The 20,263-nt window shown below is 35.1% G+C and overlaps 2 protein-coding genes across 3 annotated transcripts in view; both read right to left on the bottom strand.

The window, feature by feature from the left end:
• LOC120633767 overlaps nt 1-6,638 on the bottom strand; it is a 29,814-nt gene extending 23,176 nt beyond the window's left edge. For both annotated transcript variants that reach the window (XM_039904118.1, XM_039904110.1), the window contains exon 1: nt 6,452-6,638. The gene's annotated coding sequence lies outside the window, so the exon portion shown is untranslated. The remainder of the gene's footprint in view (nt 1-6,451) is intronic.
• Nucleotides 6,639-13,637: 6,999 nt separating this feature from the next.
• On the bottom strand, nt 13,638-19,439 carry LOC120631651 (nucleoside diphosphate kinase 7). The gene is made up of 7 exons (XM_039901319.1): nt 19,289-19,439; nt 18,925-19,205; nt 18,317-18,478; nt 17,692-17,890; nt 15,524-15,769; nt 14,793-14,906; nt 13,638-13,850 (listed from the first exon to the last, which is right to left on the bottom strand). Exons 1-7 carry the CDS (start codon nt 19,289-19,291, stop codon nt 13,710-13,712), a joined length of 1,146 nt encoding a protein of 381 aa, XP_039757253.1. The 5' UTR covers nt 19,292-19,439; the 3' UTR covers nt 13,638-13,709.
• Nucleotides 19,440-20,263: the final 824 nt, after the last annotated feature.

Consider the following 20,263-nt stretch of genomic DNA (forward strand, 5'->3'; position numbering starts at 1 on the left):
CCAGGAGATATTAACAAGTGCAAACACAGATGCAGTCTCTATACCCTCGCTCTTATAGTCCAGTCAGCAGCTTCGACACGACCAGGAAGAGATAAGTCGCATAACCAACAGCATAACGTGCTCTTCAAAGCACGGGGTGAATTACCGCCAATTTCCAAACTCCGGGCTGCTGTTCAGACTTGATAGAAAAAACCCAATACTATTTATTGGCCTGACCATGGTATGAAACCCGTTACCCGAGACTTCAATATGTTCAGTCGAACTTGCTCGCCACTAGACCAAAGATACAGTACCTCAAGTAACCTGAGTTTAACTAATATCACGAATCATAATAATATTATGACTTAATATATTATTACATTCAGACGCCAATATTAATATGAAAACATTTCAATAAAATAACGATGAGAAAATGTCCGTCTAACAATTGCGTTCGAATCGTTACGAGCGCGGCACGATGTTGCGCAAACTTACGTTCTCCTCTGCGGTAAAGGTTTCCTAAGTGCTATTGAATATTGAAACAACCAAATAATTACTTACCAATTGAATTTATACGTTCATCTCCAAACGTGATGAATACCTCGCAACTACCAAAGCGTTAAATTTTATTGATACGCAATCGGCAAGCTGCCTTTTAGGTAAAATATATGAAAAATCTTATTTTCGGGTGTCCAACTCATTTATATGACACATAGCAATAATTCGCGGACCCGACATACGTTATCCTGCCCGAAAAGTAGCGCCACGTTGGTACGTGGCGCTACTTTTCATTCTTTCTTTCTTTTCTTTCTTTTTCTCCATTTTTGGACTTGGTAGTCCAATTGTGTTTTCAAACTGTTTTTTATCATTATGTAGTAACAAATCTGGATTAATGACCCAAGAAATCTTTATGGTTTGATCTTCAAGTTGATTTTCATAAGTCGTTTATAATATAAAGCTAGTTGGAAAGAGGGTACTTGGAATAATAATTAATATCGATAGTTAACAATATCCTTGTACTCGATTTAAAGAAATAATTATATAATATATAATATACAAAAAAGCCTAAAAATTGATAAATCTCATTGTAATGATTTGAAAAGTTACACGTTTAAGTGAGTAGGTACGTATGAAAGTGAGTGGGATTTTTTTTTCAATATTATATCAAGTATGTCTTATATACCTACCCCCATTAACCATTTAACTATTATGTAAACTGACATTTAATTATTATGGTAATGGTCACAAGCTACGAAATAAAAACAATAAAATTATTAGTTGTGCGGCTATTGGCATTAAATAGCGGGCAAGGACCTTGCCTAAAGGACCCCATTCACGGGGATCCAATACAACGATCGATCGATATGCCTCGTTTGCAACGGGACTCGGCAATACAGAAGGTTCGTGAGAATGAAATACCCTATTAACTTTAGCTAATTCAAACTAAAATTATAGCAATTACAAACGCATTATAAATATAATACCTCTATCAGTCTTGCAATTTTTTACCAGATATCTAAACATATAGCAAGGAACTCTGCAAGAGTTAGTAAGACTTACGCGAGTTTACTCAAAGCTGGAAGTGCGCCATATGCATGCAATCTTCGAAATCGCTTGTAATATTGGTTTATGGGCTACATGTGCAATCCATTGCTTACGTTGTCGCTTGCGACAGATTGCTATGTGACTGATTGCCCGTGTATGGACGCCATGAGTTGACATAATAAACCCCCATTTTAGCTAATTTGCAATATGACCTTAAAGGTAAATATTATTGATCACAGCAATACCACTGGACTAGGAGTATTGATTAAATATAGGATCTACCTTTACCTAAGTTTCAAAAACAATTTTGTTTGGAAGCAGGTCGCCCCGCTCTCATCTCCTACAAGATAGAATAATTACAAAGATAGTAACTGTAAATGATGTTAAATAAACAGCAATCTGCTGAGTTTCATGCCGGCACTAATCGGTAGAATCTACCTTCCGAGCCGGTGTTAGAGTCACAAACAGAGACTTGACGTTTTAAAAGAGCTTATATACTTGGTCTACTTGATATAAATGAATTCAGGTAGGTAGGCCGAAGCCTGTATGTACCTAAGCCTGTATAGTATGACTGTCCTGTATTTGAATGCTAGATTCAGTTACAGGACAGGTTTGCCAACGCACTCGAATAGTGATTAGTGCGACTGCCCTAAAGGCATAGAATCTAAACGCAGAATAAGTAGGTAGACAACAGTTGCTAGACACACTGCACACATAGAATGTGATATTAAATTTCGTAAAGACAACAATGAAAAAACCTGTGATTGTTAATTTAGTTTTATCTTCCCATGATAGTGTTACTAAATCACTTTTGTTAAAAAAAAAAAAAAAAAAAAAAGATGGACCTGTATCAAATTATATTAAGGAACTTAGTATTTATTCTTATTCTTCTACAAGTAATAGCTGGTAGGGTAATGGCAGTTATACCCCTATTTGGTTTCTACTTAGCATCGTCGCTTGGTGGCACGCTTTTACCGGTATGGAGGTAGAATTAGGACCAGATCAGAGCAAATTCAGAAATTATACCCAAATAGACCTTGCGCTCGGAACCTCTCATTCGTAAGACCACTGCGCTTACCAGGTCACTACTGTGCAAGCTTCGAATTCTATTCATGATTCAGTAGGTAGCTCCGATAGCCTAATGTAATGAAAAGAAAACAGCGCAAAGAGCAGCGCAGCGAAAAATATCGTCAACTTTGACTGTAACCTGCAAAAAGTTTGTCAATTTATACGTCGTAAACTGTAAACGTGAGTAACGACTAGAATTAAAAAGAGAATTAGGGCCCACTTAATAATAGCTGTTAATAGAAACGCCTATTTAACAGAAAATGAAAACTAAGTAGGTACCAAAGTAATGAAATTCCAATATGTTTTGATGGTTTTTAACGACCCTATCGTTTTAATGGGTAATCGTTTTAAGATAGATCACGCTATTGGGGATGTGCCATCCCCAATAGCGTGATCTATCTAGAGAATATTACCAGAAGATATCCTGCAAATTAAAAAAAAACAAAAGAAGAAAAAATAAATGAAGAAAGCACGCTTCTGCTTCTTGAGTAGGTACAGTTCTCCATTTTCGTTCGGGAGTGCAACCTTATTTAACGCAGCGAGGGAACCACGCATCAAACATAGACCTCGATTCATTCATTGTTAAAGCTGTAACATTGTGGAACCCAGTCCCCAGGAAAATTCGTCATTCCGAGTAAATTCACCTTTTCAAACATCGCTTAAAAATTATTACGTATCTACGAGTATGTAGTTTAGTATTGTGTAACTTTATGATAACATATATGTACTACAAATATAAATTTTTCTTGTAGTTAGTACGAAAATATAGTATGTATGTTCATGTAAATTTATTTTATGTACCTATATATATATTTTTTTTTACTTTACCCATTTTGCACCTTTACATGGGCTTCGCACGCTCAGGTTGCCTTTAAAATATCACTATTTGTGATACGGCCGCCGTTCTTTGTGTTTTTCCTTCTGTTTTGTTGCAATAAAGTTTTTTTCTATTATATTCTAGGCCTTTTCTAGAAAACTAGTTGCTAATAAGTAAAACCTGAGCGCTGTTGCGCGCGATCATTGTCCGCTTTGAATATGGTTTTTACAAATCCAGGGATAAAAAACCTGTGTTACTTTACATCCTTTCAACTAACTCTATGCCAAAAATCAAGTGGTTGCTAAGTAAGACAGGGCGTTAAGGAAAGACAAACAAACCAACAAACACACTTTCGCATTTATAATTTAAATAAGGATTGCATATTTTGTAGAGACCTGAACATCTCACGACCTTTACCTACGCAACACGCACACACGCGTCAGTTACATATCTCCCTAGTGATGTTAAATGTGACTTTTAATTTAAAAAAAACTAATTAAAACGTTATTTTTATTCAAACAAGGCACGGATGAAAAGTTTATCAAATCAAGATTGTTGATGAAATCTATTTATAAATCAGCGATTCATTTCCAACTCGATTCCAACTGTATGGGCTGTATGTACGTTGTACCTACTCATAAATAGTCGTTAAATTACTCTATCGTAGTAAATTAATCAGTTAGGTAAGTAAGAAGGTAATTACAAAATGAAAATCCTAGTTAACCTTATCCTACCTTACCTACTCGAAAAAAAAAAATCGATGCTGCCGAATTATTATTTATGTTACCTATAATTTGAAAAATATCTCTGTTCCAATAATTAAAGCTTTTACCAATTGTCGTTCGTTGAAAACCTATTTTGAAAGAATCAATTAGATAATGTCTAACTTAAGTTACTTTAGAGCTGGCTATTAATCACTGTACCTTCTCGCTAAATACTCGTTAAATTACGCGTTTCAAATTATTTAGTAAAGTAGCTAGGTACCTAATTTTAAAATAAAAATCGTAGTTAAGTGTCTAACTACTTATAGAAAATCATGTGTCTAACTACTTATACTTTTGCTGCCTGATTTCAAGAAAAACTTCTTTTAAATTATCTACAAATATTCAACTTTAGAGCTAGTTATTTATCATTGTAACTACTAGTAAATAGTCGTTCAATTGTGCTATAGTAGAAAATAAATTAAGTAGATGACTTTACAGTAAAAATGCCACATATAAAAACGTGAGCTGTTTAAAATTAAAAACGGCATAGTTTTTATTATTTCAATATACCTACGTATTTAACGGAAACCTCTAGAAAATATTGTAAAACAAAAACTAAGTTTGTAGGTATCTAGGTATACAGGAGCCGTAAGTGTAAACACGCGATACTGGTGAAACTTCTTTGGTTTATTTTCATATGTTGGTGCGCTGATATAGTAAATTTACTCAAGGTTAGCCTTTCGGCTCATGTTAATATTTACCCTTACTACGCTTAAACAATTTTCCCTTCCTACACTATTCTCCGCCAAGCCTAAAAAGTTCCACTTTAAAAAGATACTTTAATTTTTCTTTGCTTTCGATGAAACGCCTAAGTTAAAGGAAATTGGAAAATTGTTTACAAGAGTCAGTACCGAGCTACACCGGTATCCCTTTTATGGGCAACTCTCGACATAGTAATCATAGTATAAATAAGTACCTACTCAGGAGCAGACCTTAAAAGGTGTGTGTTTTGATAATAGGTATGTAGATCCCGTGCGATCCGAAAAACTACTATCGCCAAAGGTTGTCTGGGAGAGATCGCTTTAGCGATAAGACCGCCTTTGCACACCTAAACTAGATTTTTATTTATAAATGTGTTTCTTTGTATTTTGTACTACTAATAATAATAATAATCCCGGGCTCAGTAAATATATTAAAGTTTACATATTTACTGTGTCCCAGCTATGTTTTTATTCTTAAATTCTAGGTATACAAACTTAATTCCTTGAGATGTTTTCAATAAGTTTATATAAAATGTAAATTTCTGGAAAAATCCTATTATATTATAGAGGATTGCAAAAACAGTAAAAATGCTTGTGTATGAATAGCACTAACTTCATAGCTGAATATTAATTGCTGTGAAGTGTGAGATGGTTATAACAAAAAAATACCGGATTAGTTTTTTGTGAGCTCTTAGGTTTCATTTAACGAATGTAGTACCTACAAATATGTTTCTATTAATTAACCTCAGGTCACATTATTAGAAACATATTTGTATGATCGCTTCATAAGTGCCTCTAATAGGCTTCCATAAATACAGAATTTTTGAATTAGCATTTTAATGAGGTTTAAAATATTAGATAATAAATTTGCCTGATCTTCAAGATTACCTACCGTAAACACCTTAGCAACTTAGCAATCTTTTCTCAAGCCATTCTAACAGAGCTAAGGTTACAGCCTTAACATTTTCCCAATGTTTAATTAACATTTTAGCATAATTTATTTAGAAAATAATACTGAATTGACATTGAAACTACTTATGCTTAACTGCATTATTGATATGTTGTATATGTTTATTTATTTATATGCTTTGTATACTTTAAATCAGCTTGAAACATAGTTACAATCCGGAAAAACTACATATGAATTTATTTACAACCGTAAGGTAGTAAAGGTAGGTATCGTTATTAACAGCATCGTATCGTTATAAAAATCTCTACTAAGCGTTTAAGTAAAGCTATTCGTATTAAAAAAGTTACGGACGGACCTAGATAACCTTATTTAAGTTATAGTAGTATCATTGTTTGACTCTATGAGAAAGAAGAATTTAGGAAAATGCAATGTAAATACTACAATGTACATATAATGTTTACAAAAGTAATAAAACTTGCTAGAGTAACGCATCGACTTTATGTTTTGTTTATAAAAGCTCCCTTAATTAAATATTTTAAAATGAAAAAATATCACACTGTATTAGTTGCAGCTACATATTTAAGTATAAAGTTAAAAGTCGCTGAAAAAATCTTATCAATTTCGATTACAGGAAATCATAAAAAAAACCTTTTTAAATCACACTTACCGCATTCGCAAATAGAAAATAAGCCTTATCGAAATAATTAACTTCACTTTTCAATAAATTGCAAATTTTCTATCAAAACATTCACTGTTCGGCTATCAAAAGTGTTTTTTTTTTTAAACTGTCTCTATGTAGAGTACGGAACGCGCGCTTGCGTTACTTTTTGCACGCGTGCCCGTTGCGAGGAGATTTACGCGACACTGTCGCACCCGCAACCCCGTGCACTTCCCACCATCATAGTTGACGTCAAGCGGCATTCGTACTACGAAGCATGAAATCATTCACAGGCATATCGTACCAAAGCATCGCCAAAGTTTATAGCAGTGAAAGCATGAAACATACCGACCGCAATAGTTTCTTGTGCGTACAGTGACCTAAAGCTATTGTTTTTTTATTCGTTTTGCCGCTTAATATGTACTCGTACCTAGCCATAGCTGAGCCCCGATGTCTTACGCTACGTGATATTATACAATATAGTTATAACTTTCCTTAGTAAACAGGTATCAATAACAATACAAATCCGACTGGACGTAACTAAGATAAATAAGTTGAATATATCAAATTTTATCAAACAAAGTAATCTTCTTCATAATAAAATCTTTAACGTTAGGATGTATCGTATTAAATCTGGGCTTAATTTAGTAGGTAAGCAGTTATAAATAAAAATAATTATTACAAGTTTTTTTTAATAAATCCGTTAACCCGTTAAATGCATTAACAAAATGCATATTAACAAAATCTCATGGCATCTCGCACGGGGCAGAGAAAGGTCCCTCACATGATTATTACAGATGCTCTTGTATGTATTCCTGCTAGGTGGATCACACCAGCCCTTTATTGTCTACCTACTTCACTAAATCAACATTATCGTTTCAGAGTTGTCGGAGTCAAAGCGGATTTGTAGAGGATCATCGCCAATGATATCGTTAATAACGCTTGGAAAACCTCGTTTTGGAAGGCCATTTAAAAATGGCAATACGCATGCTTTTTTTGGGACAAATACTGTGACTATACCTACTAACTTGATTCCGGTCCGGTCATTTAAAGCGGCGCAAACCGTGAAGTGCAAATCACAAACAATGTCATTGTTGCCAACATGCATGATCCAATGTATGTGATTAAGTGTGCCTGTTTATAGCATTGAATGGACAATCTATAATCCATACGTGTCGATACGTCCGCTAATGTCGCAAGACCGTGCGGAGAAGATCGCGTTACCAGCGAACATATTCATTCCACATTCTTATGTTCAATGGCTAGACAACGGGAAAGGACAGTGCGAATTCGTGACTAAAATAAACTATCACGAATACAAACATTAAAATTTCGATGCTACAAAAAGAACACCTGCGATCCCCGATGGTTTAAACATAGGCAAACTTGTCCCTAAAAAGCTGCTGTAATGACTAATATTAGAACTGATTATGGATGTAAAACCACCCTACGGCAAAGAAACGTCGCCATGCTTATTTCGGCTGTTTTCCTATCTGAATGGCTCGGTTGCCGGTGTAATTACAGCCACATGAGGCTTAAAACTTTCGGTTCAAATTTATGGACACGGTATGGTATTTGCATGCCCTGTGAAGTGTGCCACGATCAGGTTGGCCATATACTTGGTCCGCCAATAATACTATAAAAAAAAGATTGCAGCGCTAACTTATGCAAAATTCTATGTCCATGCGTTCGAGCAATAGTTTCTTTATGCTTCTCATCAAAGCTACGCCTATAATGTCTAGGCTGTTAGCCATCGCAGGTCTAAACTATTTGTAGCAGTGCTCACGACGAACAACAAATTATCCCAACACGGTTAAGGGCTCGGATTTTACCTGGTAGGTTCTATACCTACAGTATCTACAAACTTACTTGGCGGGATGTAAGGTGGCCCTCCGAGACGTTTGCACCTCCACCTACCATGCTAACTCACCGCAGTCTTCTATTGAATTCACATAAACTCGTAACTAACTTTAGGTCAGCCAAAAAATATCGCGGAAGATTCGAGGGCAGTGCACAATTGCATCCTCAGCGCAGCGTCTTGAACAGTCCAGATAAAGGTCCCGACTTTACGTCATCCGAAAGTAGCTCCAATGTCAAGATGACGTAAAGTCAGTTTCAGGGTACATTTTATTTAGTCCAACCATCCCTATGATCCTAAAGGCACCTTAAGTGTTACAAGTTTCGAAGCAGGCGCCCTTAGAAGGATGTTCCCCCTATTTCTTCGCCTCATCCTCTCATCCCACACACAGTAAGGCTGTAGCAACCAATTTGCCAGTTATAAACAATTTAAAAAAATGGTTGAATAGACTGATCTCATCTGCGAGGAACCTGGAAAGGCTTCTTTTTATCCACTACAAGTTAGCCCTTGACTGCCATCTCACCTGGTGGTAAGTGATGATGCAGTCTAAAATGGTAGCGGGCTAACCTGTTAGGGAGTAAGGTAGTCATTCCCGTAATTGGTTCCACGCGACATCGCACCGGAACACTAAATCGCTTAGCGGCACGTCTTTGTAGAGAAAAAGGTCCGGAGCATTGCTTGGGAAGAAAATAGTAATCTAATATTCATACATGATGACCTAGAAAGGCAAACAAGGTTGTGAGGGCTTTACTAAATGATCTCAATTACCTATTTCTGAGAACTATATATTTAAGGCAATGCTTTTGATGTACCGATCGCGGACAGGTTCGAAATTAGTCGAGCATGCGCCGACCAAAATAGCGCGTAAAAACTTTCCAATAGTTTAATTAATAGATTATAACCAATAACTTTTGAAATGGTTTACTTATTTTAATATACTATGTTTAAGTACTAATTCACAAGACACACGGACTTTTAGACCCTTGGGTAATACTATTTTATCATTTAATGCATTCATTATTTACCATCATTTATTTACCTAAGTACCAATAATTGTGGCAAATTAAGGAACTATCTTTAGCTAACTACTTAAATATTCAAAAACGAATACATAATTACTAACTACGTCATTATAAAAATAATTATTTACTAACAAAAAACATGTTAGCTGCAGCTTAATAAATTAGACGGTCGTGGGTTTGATTCCTGGCGAGGTCCAGTTTCTTGTTGATGGATGGCTCCAGCCGTGGCTAATTTTACCGTACTGACAAAGTCGTACCGCCAACTGTTATAGCGTTCCAGTAAGATGCTCTATATGGAGCGAATTTCTATGGATTAAAACTCTGATATACCTACCGATATAGATTAGTACTTTTCTTACTGTGATCTCTGACTGTCTCGGAAAAACTTATCTGGTCCAAGCTTAGCGTGGTCTGGCGCCGTAGCATTGTCAGGTGAGATCTCAATCTCGTAATTAAAATAACAAACGCAAGAGAATAACAAATTGTATCTAATACCTGAATATAAATATCACAAAAACGGATCGTAAGGCACGTGGATATTATACTTACAAGTGAACACCTCCCTTCCTGATAAAGTAGGTGTCACATAAAAATAACACTGAAGGTCGACCTGCGTAGTGGGCAATTTATACAATTACGGTATCTGGATCATCGGTCAATGCGCCATCCTCACTACGTTATTTGTAGAAGAAGTAAGCACTGTTAATAGATCTATCGATGTCAATTTAGTATAATTTAAGTGAACGAAATAATTTGAATTTAATTTATTTATAAAAAATCAAAAATAGTAATTTTACCGTTCTAAAACCATAGCCATCCTTTTAAATAAGACTGTCAGTTTAAATTAACTTTTGATTCGCGTGTTTAATTTAAAATGGATGCATGCGAACGGGGGCACCAAGCTACTGAAGGAGGCGCCACTGACGCGCGCACTTCGTACCCTCAATGGGATAGCCGAGAAGACGGATTTATTTTGTTGCACTCTTAGTGAACTCACAAATATAGCGATTTGAATTTTTACATATACATTATAGTTATATTTATTATTAAAATTTATATTGCATTGTCCTATTAGGATAACTTTTTCCTGTAATGACAATAATGTAAGATTGGGAATAAATAAATAAATAAATGCTTAATAAAACAAAATAATAATTTAGTAAAATCGCTTTTTAATATTTGATTAACATTCATCAGTCTTCAAATTTGTAAAAATGCATCTTTATACTATATACCTACTAACAATATTCGTTCATTTGATACATAAATCAATCTCTTACTTATTCTTATGTAAGAGATTGATTTATGTATAAGTAAGTTACTTATTTACAGTAAGTTTTTGTGCGTAATATTTTCAAAACTTAACTAAAAACAAATACGTGCAATTATTTATGAATAGTAAATATCTGTAACTCGCGTCATGTATAACTAAAGAGTGCTGACCGTTACATTACCCATAAATGTAAAAATTGGCTACAACACCGCGAGATTACCAGCGCTCTTTTTATGTGACGTTGCATCTAACTACTTTACTCGTAATCAAAAGATTTACACAATGCGTGAGAATAAATGCTTGCCTCTTGTTTTTATTATGTTATATAACGATTGCTTCTTTAGTTTAACATGGTTGACTCCGGTTCACAAGATCCCCAATCCAATAGTCGCATCGCGCGTTGGACCAAATGAATTCGGTTTGCTATAGTACCTACCCGGAGTTAGGATATTGGCGTGGTTTCCGCTAGGCTCAGCCGTTGCGACATTCCCGGTTTCGTATCTCTTGTATATAATTACATACCTAAATGTTGTTACCTAACATTAGGATATTGGCAGAGAAGTACGTCAATAAATATATTTATTTATTTATCCTCTTCCTATGCCCCTGGACTACCTGTTATTACACAACCTACATTTAATATTAATTACACTTAATAAGTAGTAAATAATTACATAAAGAGGCAGCGGTATTTTTACGTGACGTGATCTATATCTCGAATATTTAAAATAGTATTAGCTAGATGTTTTCGCATGCAATGTATACGAAATTAATCAAAGCATTCAGTGTTTGACACTTACCTACTGGTTTTGAAATGGTAATCAATTATCAATTATTTGAAACGGTCCGAGCTAATGCGAAATCAATACCTATTAGGATTTCAGGTGTATCGTAAGTAACCTTGGTAATTTTACATAATAGGTTTTAAAAATAAATAAAACGTACTTCCTGTTATTATGTGCGGTAATAAGTTATCTTGCTTATTGAATTATTTAAGAGTTATTTGCTATTATCAACCACCACACACACAAAAGACCACCAAAACCTTAATACCTCCAAATATGTTAATAGAATCTCATATATATCCGGTGGCGTGCACTGCATACATGCATAAAGGCACTGCATACCCTACCCTCAGAGCTTATTAGGGTTTTTAATCAGAATCCAACACTACGATACCGATTCACGACTAAGCAGCAGCGATGTACCTATGTGTATTTGATGGGTGTAATAGAACATTGCTTCACCTAAACATTTTGTAAAACCCGTAGTGTTTTTGTTCGTTGTTTTATATTGTTGCTTTTTTAATGCATACCCTTGTCAAAAACCCTTTGCACGCCCCTGTATATATACTCAACGGTACGATTTTTTTTAAGGCCTCTATAACCGATATTGACCCAAAACTGTATTTTTTTTTAATTCGTGTATTTGTCTGGTCGCGCAACACGCTTAAACTACTACATGAATTCAAATGAAACTATGCACGACTTGAGTTCATACTAAGAGATATAAGGATAGGATACTTTTTCCACTTTTTTTTTTTTTTTACATTGGAACGTCCATTCCAATATTTTAAACGTAGACAAGATTATTTACAATTTTTAAGACTTTTATATATCTGGTGCATACCTGATGCGATGATGTGAGGTGCAAAAGTCGCTCTTGCTGTATTTGTGTTTAGGAAGCGAGGTGTCTCGTCAGTTGTATGAGAATGAACAAAACGAAGAACGCACTGCTTATATTGTAATGCGGATCCTAATGTGTGCACGATAATGTCTTTGTAAACTATTATTAAATAAAATATAATCATATTGTAAGAACTGTTTTATTTATTTACGGAAGGGCAGTTTACGTCTACGAGTAAGGGTACCCGCACGACTCATATAATGCCAACTCATATGTTTATGACACTTAGATAAGCCAAAGTGCATACAGCCCGATTTTATCGTACTGCGGGGCTACATATAATCGTAGGAAAGACTGTATAGATAAATATGACTAGGAACACAATAATAGAACATCGTCAAGGATCAGTACATCTTGGGTCGCAACCTCATAAATCATTTTATCACTGCACAGGCTGCTGCCAATCTGTTTTCATCTACCATTTATAGACGTGTGGTGACGGCAGATTAGAATGAAGTTGTTACCACTCCTTCTCTTCCCACAGGAGTCATAAGAGACAAAGGGAATAAAATGGAGAACGGGGAGTAAAATCCTCTGTGCAACTTAAAGGCTATTGATGGTTATTTACGCTATTTTGGTGTTAAACGTGTAACGCTGCTAAACGAGTATCCATGTTACTAAAACTTGGATTTCAAAGAACCTCTATTAAAATTCCACAGACACTCGTATAGCACATGTGGCACATTGGCCACAAAATTTAAAAAAGCGTACTCATAGAGAATAAAAACGATACTTAAATGGCGACTTCCGCTAATGCATTACGCAAATTAGTTTTTATAAAACATCATAAACAAAATAACTCTTTAAATTCTGATGAGCAATGAAATAAAAAACACTTTAAGTGTAGATATTTGAATAGCGAATGGGCACGCCTAAGCTACATGTTTAGGGCCGTTGTTAATAATCCTTAATCATTGGTTGTGCCACACTTTAATTGAAAGCACCTTTATATTTTCAGAACGTGCAAAAACTCTGCTCAACTATTCCGACGTTATGTCACTTTGGACCTACCTATTTTGCGAGTTCTATGCCCAGGTTGAACAATGCCCAAGTGCGTGCCACTGGCAATATTCAATTTAAACCGAATTACGAAATAATGTTGAAGAGTGCAGAAGTATATTTCATAAGAAATCACCCTGTAAAGATATTAAATCAAAAGAAGCATATTTACTATTACATACAAACTAATTCAAAACATTCTAAGTTTTTTCTTTTGACAACCCTATTGAAGATAAAATACCGACACGCGCATAGTACCTACCCTACGCGACGCGTACCTAATAAACTGACAGGAGTCACGTGATTTTAATTTTGCTTTTCACGTTAGGGCTATATCTGATTTCTTTCAGTAAAAACTATGGCAGTGGTTTACTCAAAGACTATTAGGTTTTCGGTTTCACGGATAAGTCTCAGAGACTAATCAGGCTTTCAAAGATTTAAAATCTTGAAGAAATATTCAACTTCTAGCAAACCATCCTCGGCCAAATCACTGCAGTGGATTGCGTTTTGCACTTTCGTTTTTCCCAGCTTCGCTCTTAAGGTGTGAGGGCGTAGTAACCTGGCAATTTCCTGCAAATAATATTTCAATATATATATAAAATAAATAAATTATGAGTTGTTGTGTTACATGAACTAGGAATCTTTCTCAATAAACGGGTGATCTAATGTAAAATTATTTTATCAAATCGTACTCTAATATCGCGCTTGTCATTTGCGCGTACCAACAATCTCAGCTTTTTGATATTACAGTATAGATCAACTTGACAGCTGTCAAGTCTCACATTGGTGCCCATTATTTAACCGACTTCAATAAGGTAAACGATTCGAAATTTATTTTTTTAGGTAGGTATGTTCGGGCATTACTCCGTCATATATAGACGGATTTGCAAAATTGTTTTGCTTATTCGTAAGGGGTATTTTGCGGAATGGTCCCACAGATATAGGCATAGCGGTATTGATTCCCCGGACGTGCTCTTTCACAAAAAGCTTTACTACCACTAAAGAACCATCCTTTTCGACAAGATACTAAAAATCTTGGTCCACTGGGTCAGTATGGTGGACTACGGCCTTCACCCCTTCTCATTGTGGGTAGAGACTCTTTCCCTGAAGTGGTCCGGTAACGGGCGGATATGATGATGATGAAAAATCTTCTATCTAATGATTTTGGATAAGAATATTGCTAACGGGCATATAATGACTTTTAATATATTATTTAACTCAAATAAAATTGTTGGTGAACTATGAATTCAGACTTAAGATTTGAGACTTCCTATTAACGATTCTGATAAAAATTTACTAGAACCTAAGAAAGCATATTACCACACCATGCCTGAAAAACGTTAATTACCCAATCCTTCTTATAGTAACTAAGCTGATTTGGGGTAAGTGCAGGTACTTATATATAAATCCCTCTCTCCTACGATTTAGGAGACCTCAGCAGAACACTAATAGACTGTGGAAGTGAAATTAGCTTATATTACAGAAAGATATTCTCAAACCCTGATAACATACCGGGTCTGTAGGTCCGACCAATTTCCTAAATTCCACAGCTGTGTTAAGGTTCTTGTCTTTGGCAACGAGTTCCATGGCAACACAGGGACCACTGGCCAACTCTTCCACCATACCCTGAAAAAAATAAATTTAAATAACCATACCTGCTGCTAGCTAAAACCTGCCTACCTGTTAGTCATATTCGAATACTGAAGGCTGAAAGTAGGGGCCTTCCATAGATAACGTCGCATATTAAACGTGAAGAAGTGGGGAGTTAATACTATGACATCGTGTGAAAAGAGGGGAAGAATTTATAAGCTTAGCTTACAGGACGTCACAGTTATAAATCTGAAGTTCATCTTCAACAATTTGACTATGTAATATCACATTATGTGATGGGAGTCAGAAAGATGTAAAAAGTGTGTCAAGTTAGGGTCAATAACATTTTCGTGTCGTAATGTACGGAATAACGTCTAAGACAGTAATTTAGAGTATAAAATAAATTTATGAAATTTAAATTAACCACAAAATAAGAGTGATGAACTTATTTTATCTTGTATTCTTAAATAAAACGTACTGCATGTGTTGGGTGGGTACTTAACTTAAATTTGCACGCATTAATTGATAGGCGAACTTGTTAATGTGGGTCGAGTCGAAGCCGAGCCCATACATTTACACGATCGTCTATCAATGCCTCTTTTGCTGGCCGCTGCAGCCTGCATTAATGAACAATTTTGTCTAAGCCGAATTACCTGGTACTCTTGAACGATGCCTTTGTACACCTCAAAGAATTCCCCAGCATTGATATTCTCAACCATAAACATATTTAGCGCTGTAACATTGAAGCCCCCCTCGTCAATGGCTTCCAAGGCTGTCCCTAGTTTTCCCTCGCGTATTGCGTGTGGCTTCACTATACATAGGGTGCAGTTGGACAGAGTAGCTGTCAACCGAAGACGTATAGAAGATAAAGGGGGCGGTGGAAACACGTAATCCAAATCCTGAAAAAGTAAAGTTAGCATAATAATGCGCGATGTTTATTTATATTCCTGCTGTAAAGAGATACTTGCAATACATTAATCACACAAATATGAACTCCACAAGGTTTATTGTTTAATAGATCTACACATATATTGTATCTTAAAGTCAGGAACGTTACCAAGGCTTCAAAGGTTTTTATAAAGATACTGCGGGGAAAATACAGTTAGTGACTTTCGCTTCAAAACAACTACTGTAAAAAGCGGTCCGGTTGTGAAAAAAAATGTATGTCTCGCAGCGAGTGCACCTACGCTTAGAGGTATGGTGCGGCCGCTGGGAGCCATCGTTCGGTGACAAGTGTTTTCTATTCTTAAAGTGCTGAAGGGCTTTCCTAATGTCTTGTTATTAAGATTTCTATGGCGGGGACGAAGACTTTGTGACAGTCAAAACTCTAAACAGATTGATTCCATGAAGCTGTGCTGCAGGATGAAGGTTGGAGTCACGTAGATAAGATTTCGCATAACGTCTATATACTGAAAGACCTCGGTACCTACCGGGACACTTCTCTCGAGATTGGTTCAAAGATTAATTCTGAAATTCTTCGGGCATATGTCTTAGCGATAAAAACGGCCACCTTATTATGCACGCAAGGTGGAAAACACACCTACGCATGCGATGGCCTGATCAAGTAAAAATGCTCTGGGCGACCCAGGTAACACAACAGCATCTTCGTGATGACCACGACCATAACACAGAATAGACAGTAGTTCTGACGAAAAGAAATTACGATTCAATGACCTTGAGAGACCGCCGTTGTCGCAATGCACACTAGATCAAAATTCCCCTTTATTCTGAATTTACATACAGGACCGTTCGAACGCCGCGTCATGGTCGAAAAAAGTCAAATAAAATATCCACATAACAATAAAATATGATGAATGTTGTACACATTTTTACACGATTTTTGTTAGCTTCACCTGTATGTTTGTATGTTTGTAACCAACTCCTTTGGACTTGATTTTGACCCTCTACAAACGGTCTGATTTCGTTCAAACAAAGTTCAATATTCATTTGATAAGGTTTTAAATTAGCAAAATATATTTTGTATGTTTACATAATTTTCATCTATAGTAGATAAGGCAGGAATGATGTTTATTTTAATTTCCAACCATAATCTTTAGCCGATTTCTCTAATATTAACAAATTTGATGGTGCATGGGTTACCGATTAATTTGGCTCTAGTAAAATAATAGTTTAAGAAAACTAAAAATCACGCTTAAAAAAAAATATATATTAGTTTGGTTTTTTTATATCAACAGTGTTTTTTAGTTTTTTTGAACCATTCATTTATTAGTGAATAATATTGCATCTTAAAAATTCATAAGAATGTGAATTATGATTATGACCTTAACTGCAGATAATAAATCATTAATTAAATAATTGGCCTTTAAAATTAAATTATAGAAAAGTGTCCAAAGAATCAATGTTTTATCATATTATATGGAATCAACTATGTTTTGTTACAAATTATAGGCTGACAACTCTAGTTTTTTTCGCTTGCCTCTGCTATTGGTTAGTTCCTAAATAATACAATGCTCCTGAATCCATTTCATTATTAATATTGTGCACCAAAATGGTAATAATATTGATAATACTAATTTGTGTATCTGCCAAAATTCATAATTCAGTAACTAATAAATATGTAAAAAATTTGGAATCATTATAAATAAAGCTTGTTAAATTTTTATTTCAGTATAAAATAACTTATTAAAAAAGGGGCGGAAACAGTATGGTCGAAATTTTAAAGCTGTCAATATTTTTGCGGAATAATTTGCAGCAATACATTACAAACAAATTAGTAAGGCAGTCCAAAGTTTATGGTTTTACCAAACACTTTCTATCTCAGTTAACTAAATAAAACAAAAATTGTCTATGCAAATATTACCTCTACTGCAGCCTCAGGAGTGGGGGAAACATGTGCACAATTTCTTACAGCATCAGTTCCATACAATGCCCTGATAGAGCCAGGCTCTGCTTTCAAAGGGTCCCTATGTCCAAGGATTTTGATACATGCAGTCACAGATTCTCTGCCCACAAGTTCTAAACAATACACTTGCTGCCCAGTCAGATATTCTAAAAGGAATCTGAAAATAAATTATTCTATAGTAGCTTCAACGTAAATTTTTATGTAACTTACTGCAATGTTAGTGTCTAGCTCTCTTATAGACTCAACACCTTTCAAATTTTCGATTCACTGTCATCGAGTTACTAAAGTGTACAATGCATCTTTAAGTAGTCTACAACTTGGCATCGCGTTTAATCCTACCACATCACCATACGGACAATGCACTTCAACAAGCAGACAACGCAGTGTTGACAAAAAATTATACTTAGGCAGTGGTGAGTGGGTTTAAATATACTAGACCCACTTTCACAAGGGGCCTGTAGCAATTGCTACTCTTGCTACATGGTTAATCCAGCACTGACATAGACATACAGTAACTTTGTAAGGGTTCCATCTTTTCCATCTTATTTGTTGTATTATTAGCAAAACAATATGTATAACTCACGGAAATGTTGCATCAGTCAGCTGCTTACGGTAAAGAAAGTTTATATCATCAACAGCAAAGGTTGTTTTCTTCATCTTAGTTATTTTCATGCCCTTCTCATGGAGATGCGTTATAATCTTGCCAGCTATGTTAGTGGGCATTGGTTTGATGAATGCAAATGTTCTGGAATCCAAATAATTTTCTGTTACAAATACTCCTATATTAAGTAAAGAAAGAGAAAGTTTGTAAAGATATTTTTTGCTTAACTGCAAATATGGCCGAACAAAATGAAAATGAAATTAAAAGGGGATAGACCATCTTCTGAATTAACAACTACTTTTTGCAATTAATTATGTTTCCATCATCAGCAGGTGACTTTTAATAAATATCTAAATTGCCATCTATGAAGCTAAGGAGTTAGTAAGTTAATACTACATTTACATACTAATAATAATGCTTTCTGCAACCAGTGCTATGTAAATATTAACATGCCCATCCTGCAAGCCTATTATCTGAGGAAAGTTTAAGGCCATAGAAACATGGCACTATGACCCATGTTTACAAGGATGAAACTGTCAGCTTCTGATAGCCAAATAAATAAAATAATAAGTCTGAAATAGATGTCTTACATTTGCACATCCTTGTATAATTTCTTTCTTGTGTCTTCACATGCAAAGTCAACAATTTTTACCAATCGCCCTAATATTGGAAATGTGGATCCAATGAAAAAACTGTCTAGAGTAACACCATTTACTTTGACTCTCCGCAGGAAAGTCTTTCTATTCTTTAGGTCGTACATTTCAACCGTGTCGTCAGTAGGGTAGTAGAAAATATTGAACCGGCGAATGAGACTAGCTTGATTATCGTACCATTCCCCAATAAATGAATATTTATCTTTATAGGCACCTTCCTGACAAACAAAAAAAGTAATAGTTTGCACCAACGAGGAACCAGAACTTTTAAAAATAATAATGTGCACACAAGATTTATTACCATTTTATCTAGTTACTACGAAACTTTTTAAGTTAACCAAAACACAAGGTAATCCTATTGTTTATAAAGTTACTTATAAAACTTATGTTTGAATAAAATATCAAACCCGTGTTCCAAAATTTAATTACAAAAAATAGGCAACAACACAAGTCACAACAAACATTACAAAATTCAAACCAATTAGAATTTAGAATCACCATAGACTAGATATAGATAACAAGATTTAAAGTAAAAAATTTAAATGTCAAAAACTAGTACTGCCCTAGTCAAAGAGTGTACAAACACTACGCTTTGACACTCACTTTGGTATTGTGATTTGGTAGGTGATAACAAAGATTTGAATTAGCATTGGATATCGATGAATATACAAGCACTATTGATATAATATGTTTGTAAGCTCTGTATTTGTAAGCTAACTGAAAAGGACTATTTATGGTGAATATGTTTCTTGGCTTTTCGAGAACATAAACAGCTCAACGGTCCATAATTACACATGGAGATTAGTTTTTTTCTCTTCGAAGTTTCTACCTTGGCCTACGGGAAATAAAAAGAATCTACATAAGAAACGCCTAAAATAAAGTTCTCTTTGTATCCCAGTGGCAAAGAGTATTATAATATTCAGCCTAGAGGGTTTGAATAGGAGATGGATGTGTTTATGAAAGTGCATATTTTGTTCAAGTTTGTACCAAGGTTGAAAGTTAAAATAGTAAATTATATATCCCACGATCTATCAAAATTACAGACCCATAGGGGATGAAAGTTTATTTGTTAGAACACGCTTAACTCATGACATATGAATCCTTACGAATTTGTCTTTATTATTACAATCACAACTTCAATCTGTGATTTCTGTGACTTACGTCGTACAATCTGAAATCTCTATATAAAAAACATATTTAAAATATTTCTATGCTGAAACCGTAATATTTATGACTCAGATTTGTGGTGTTTGTGAGGCGTGTTTAATTTTTATCG

The sequence above is a fragment of the Pararge aegeria genome, chromosome 2 (assembly GCF_905163445.1).
Source record: "Pararge aegeria chromosome 2, ilParAegt1.1, whole genome shotgun sequence".
NCBI lineage: Eukaryota > Metazoa > Arthropoda > Insecta > Lepidoptera > Nymphalidae > Pararge > Pararge aegeria.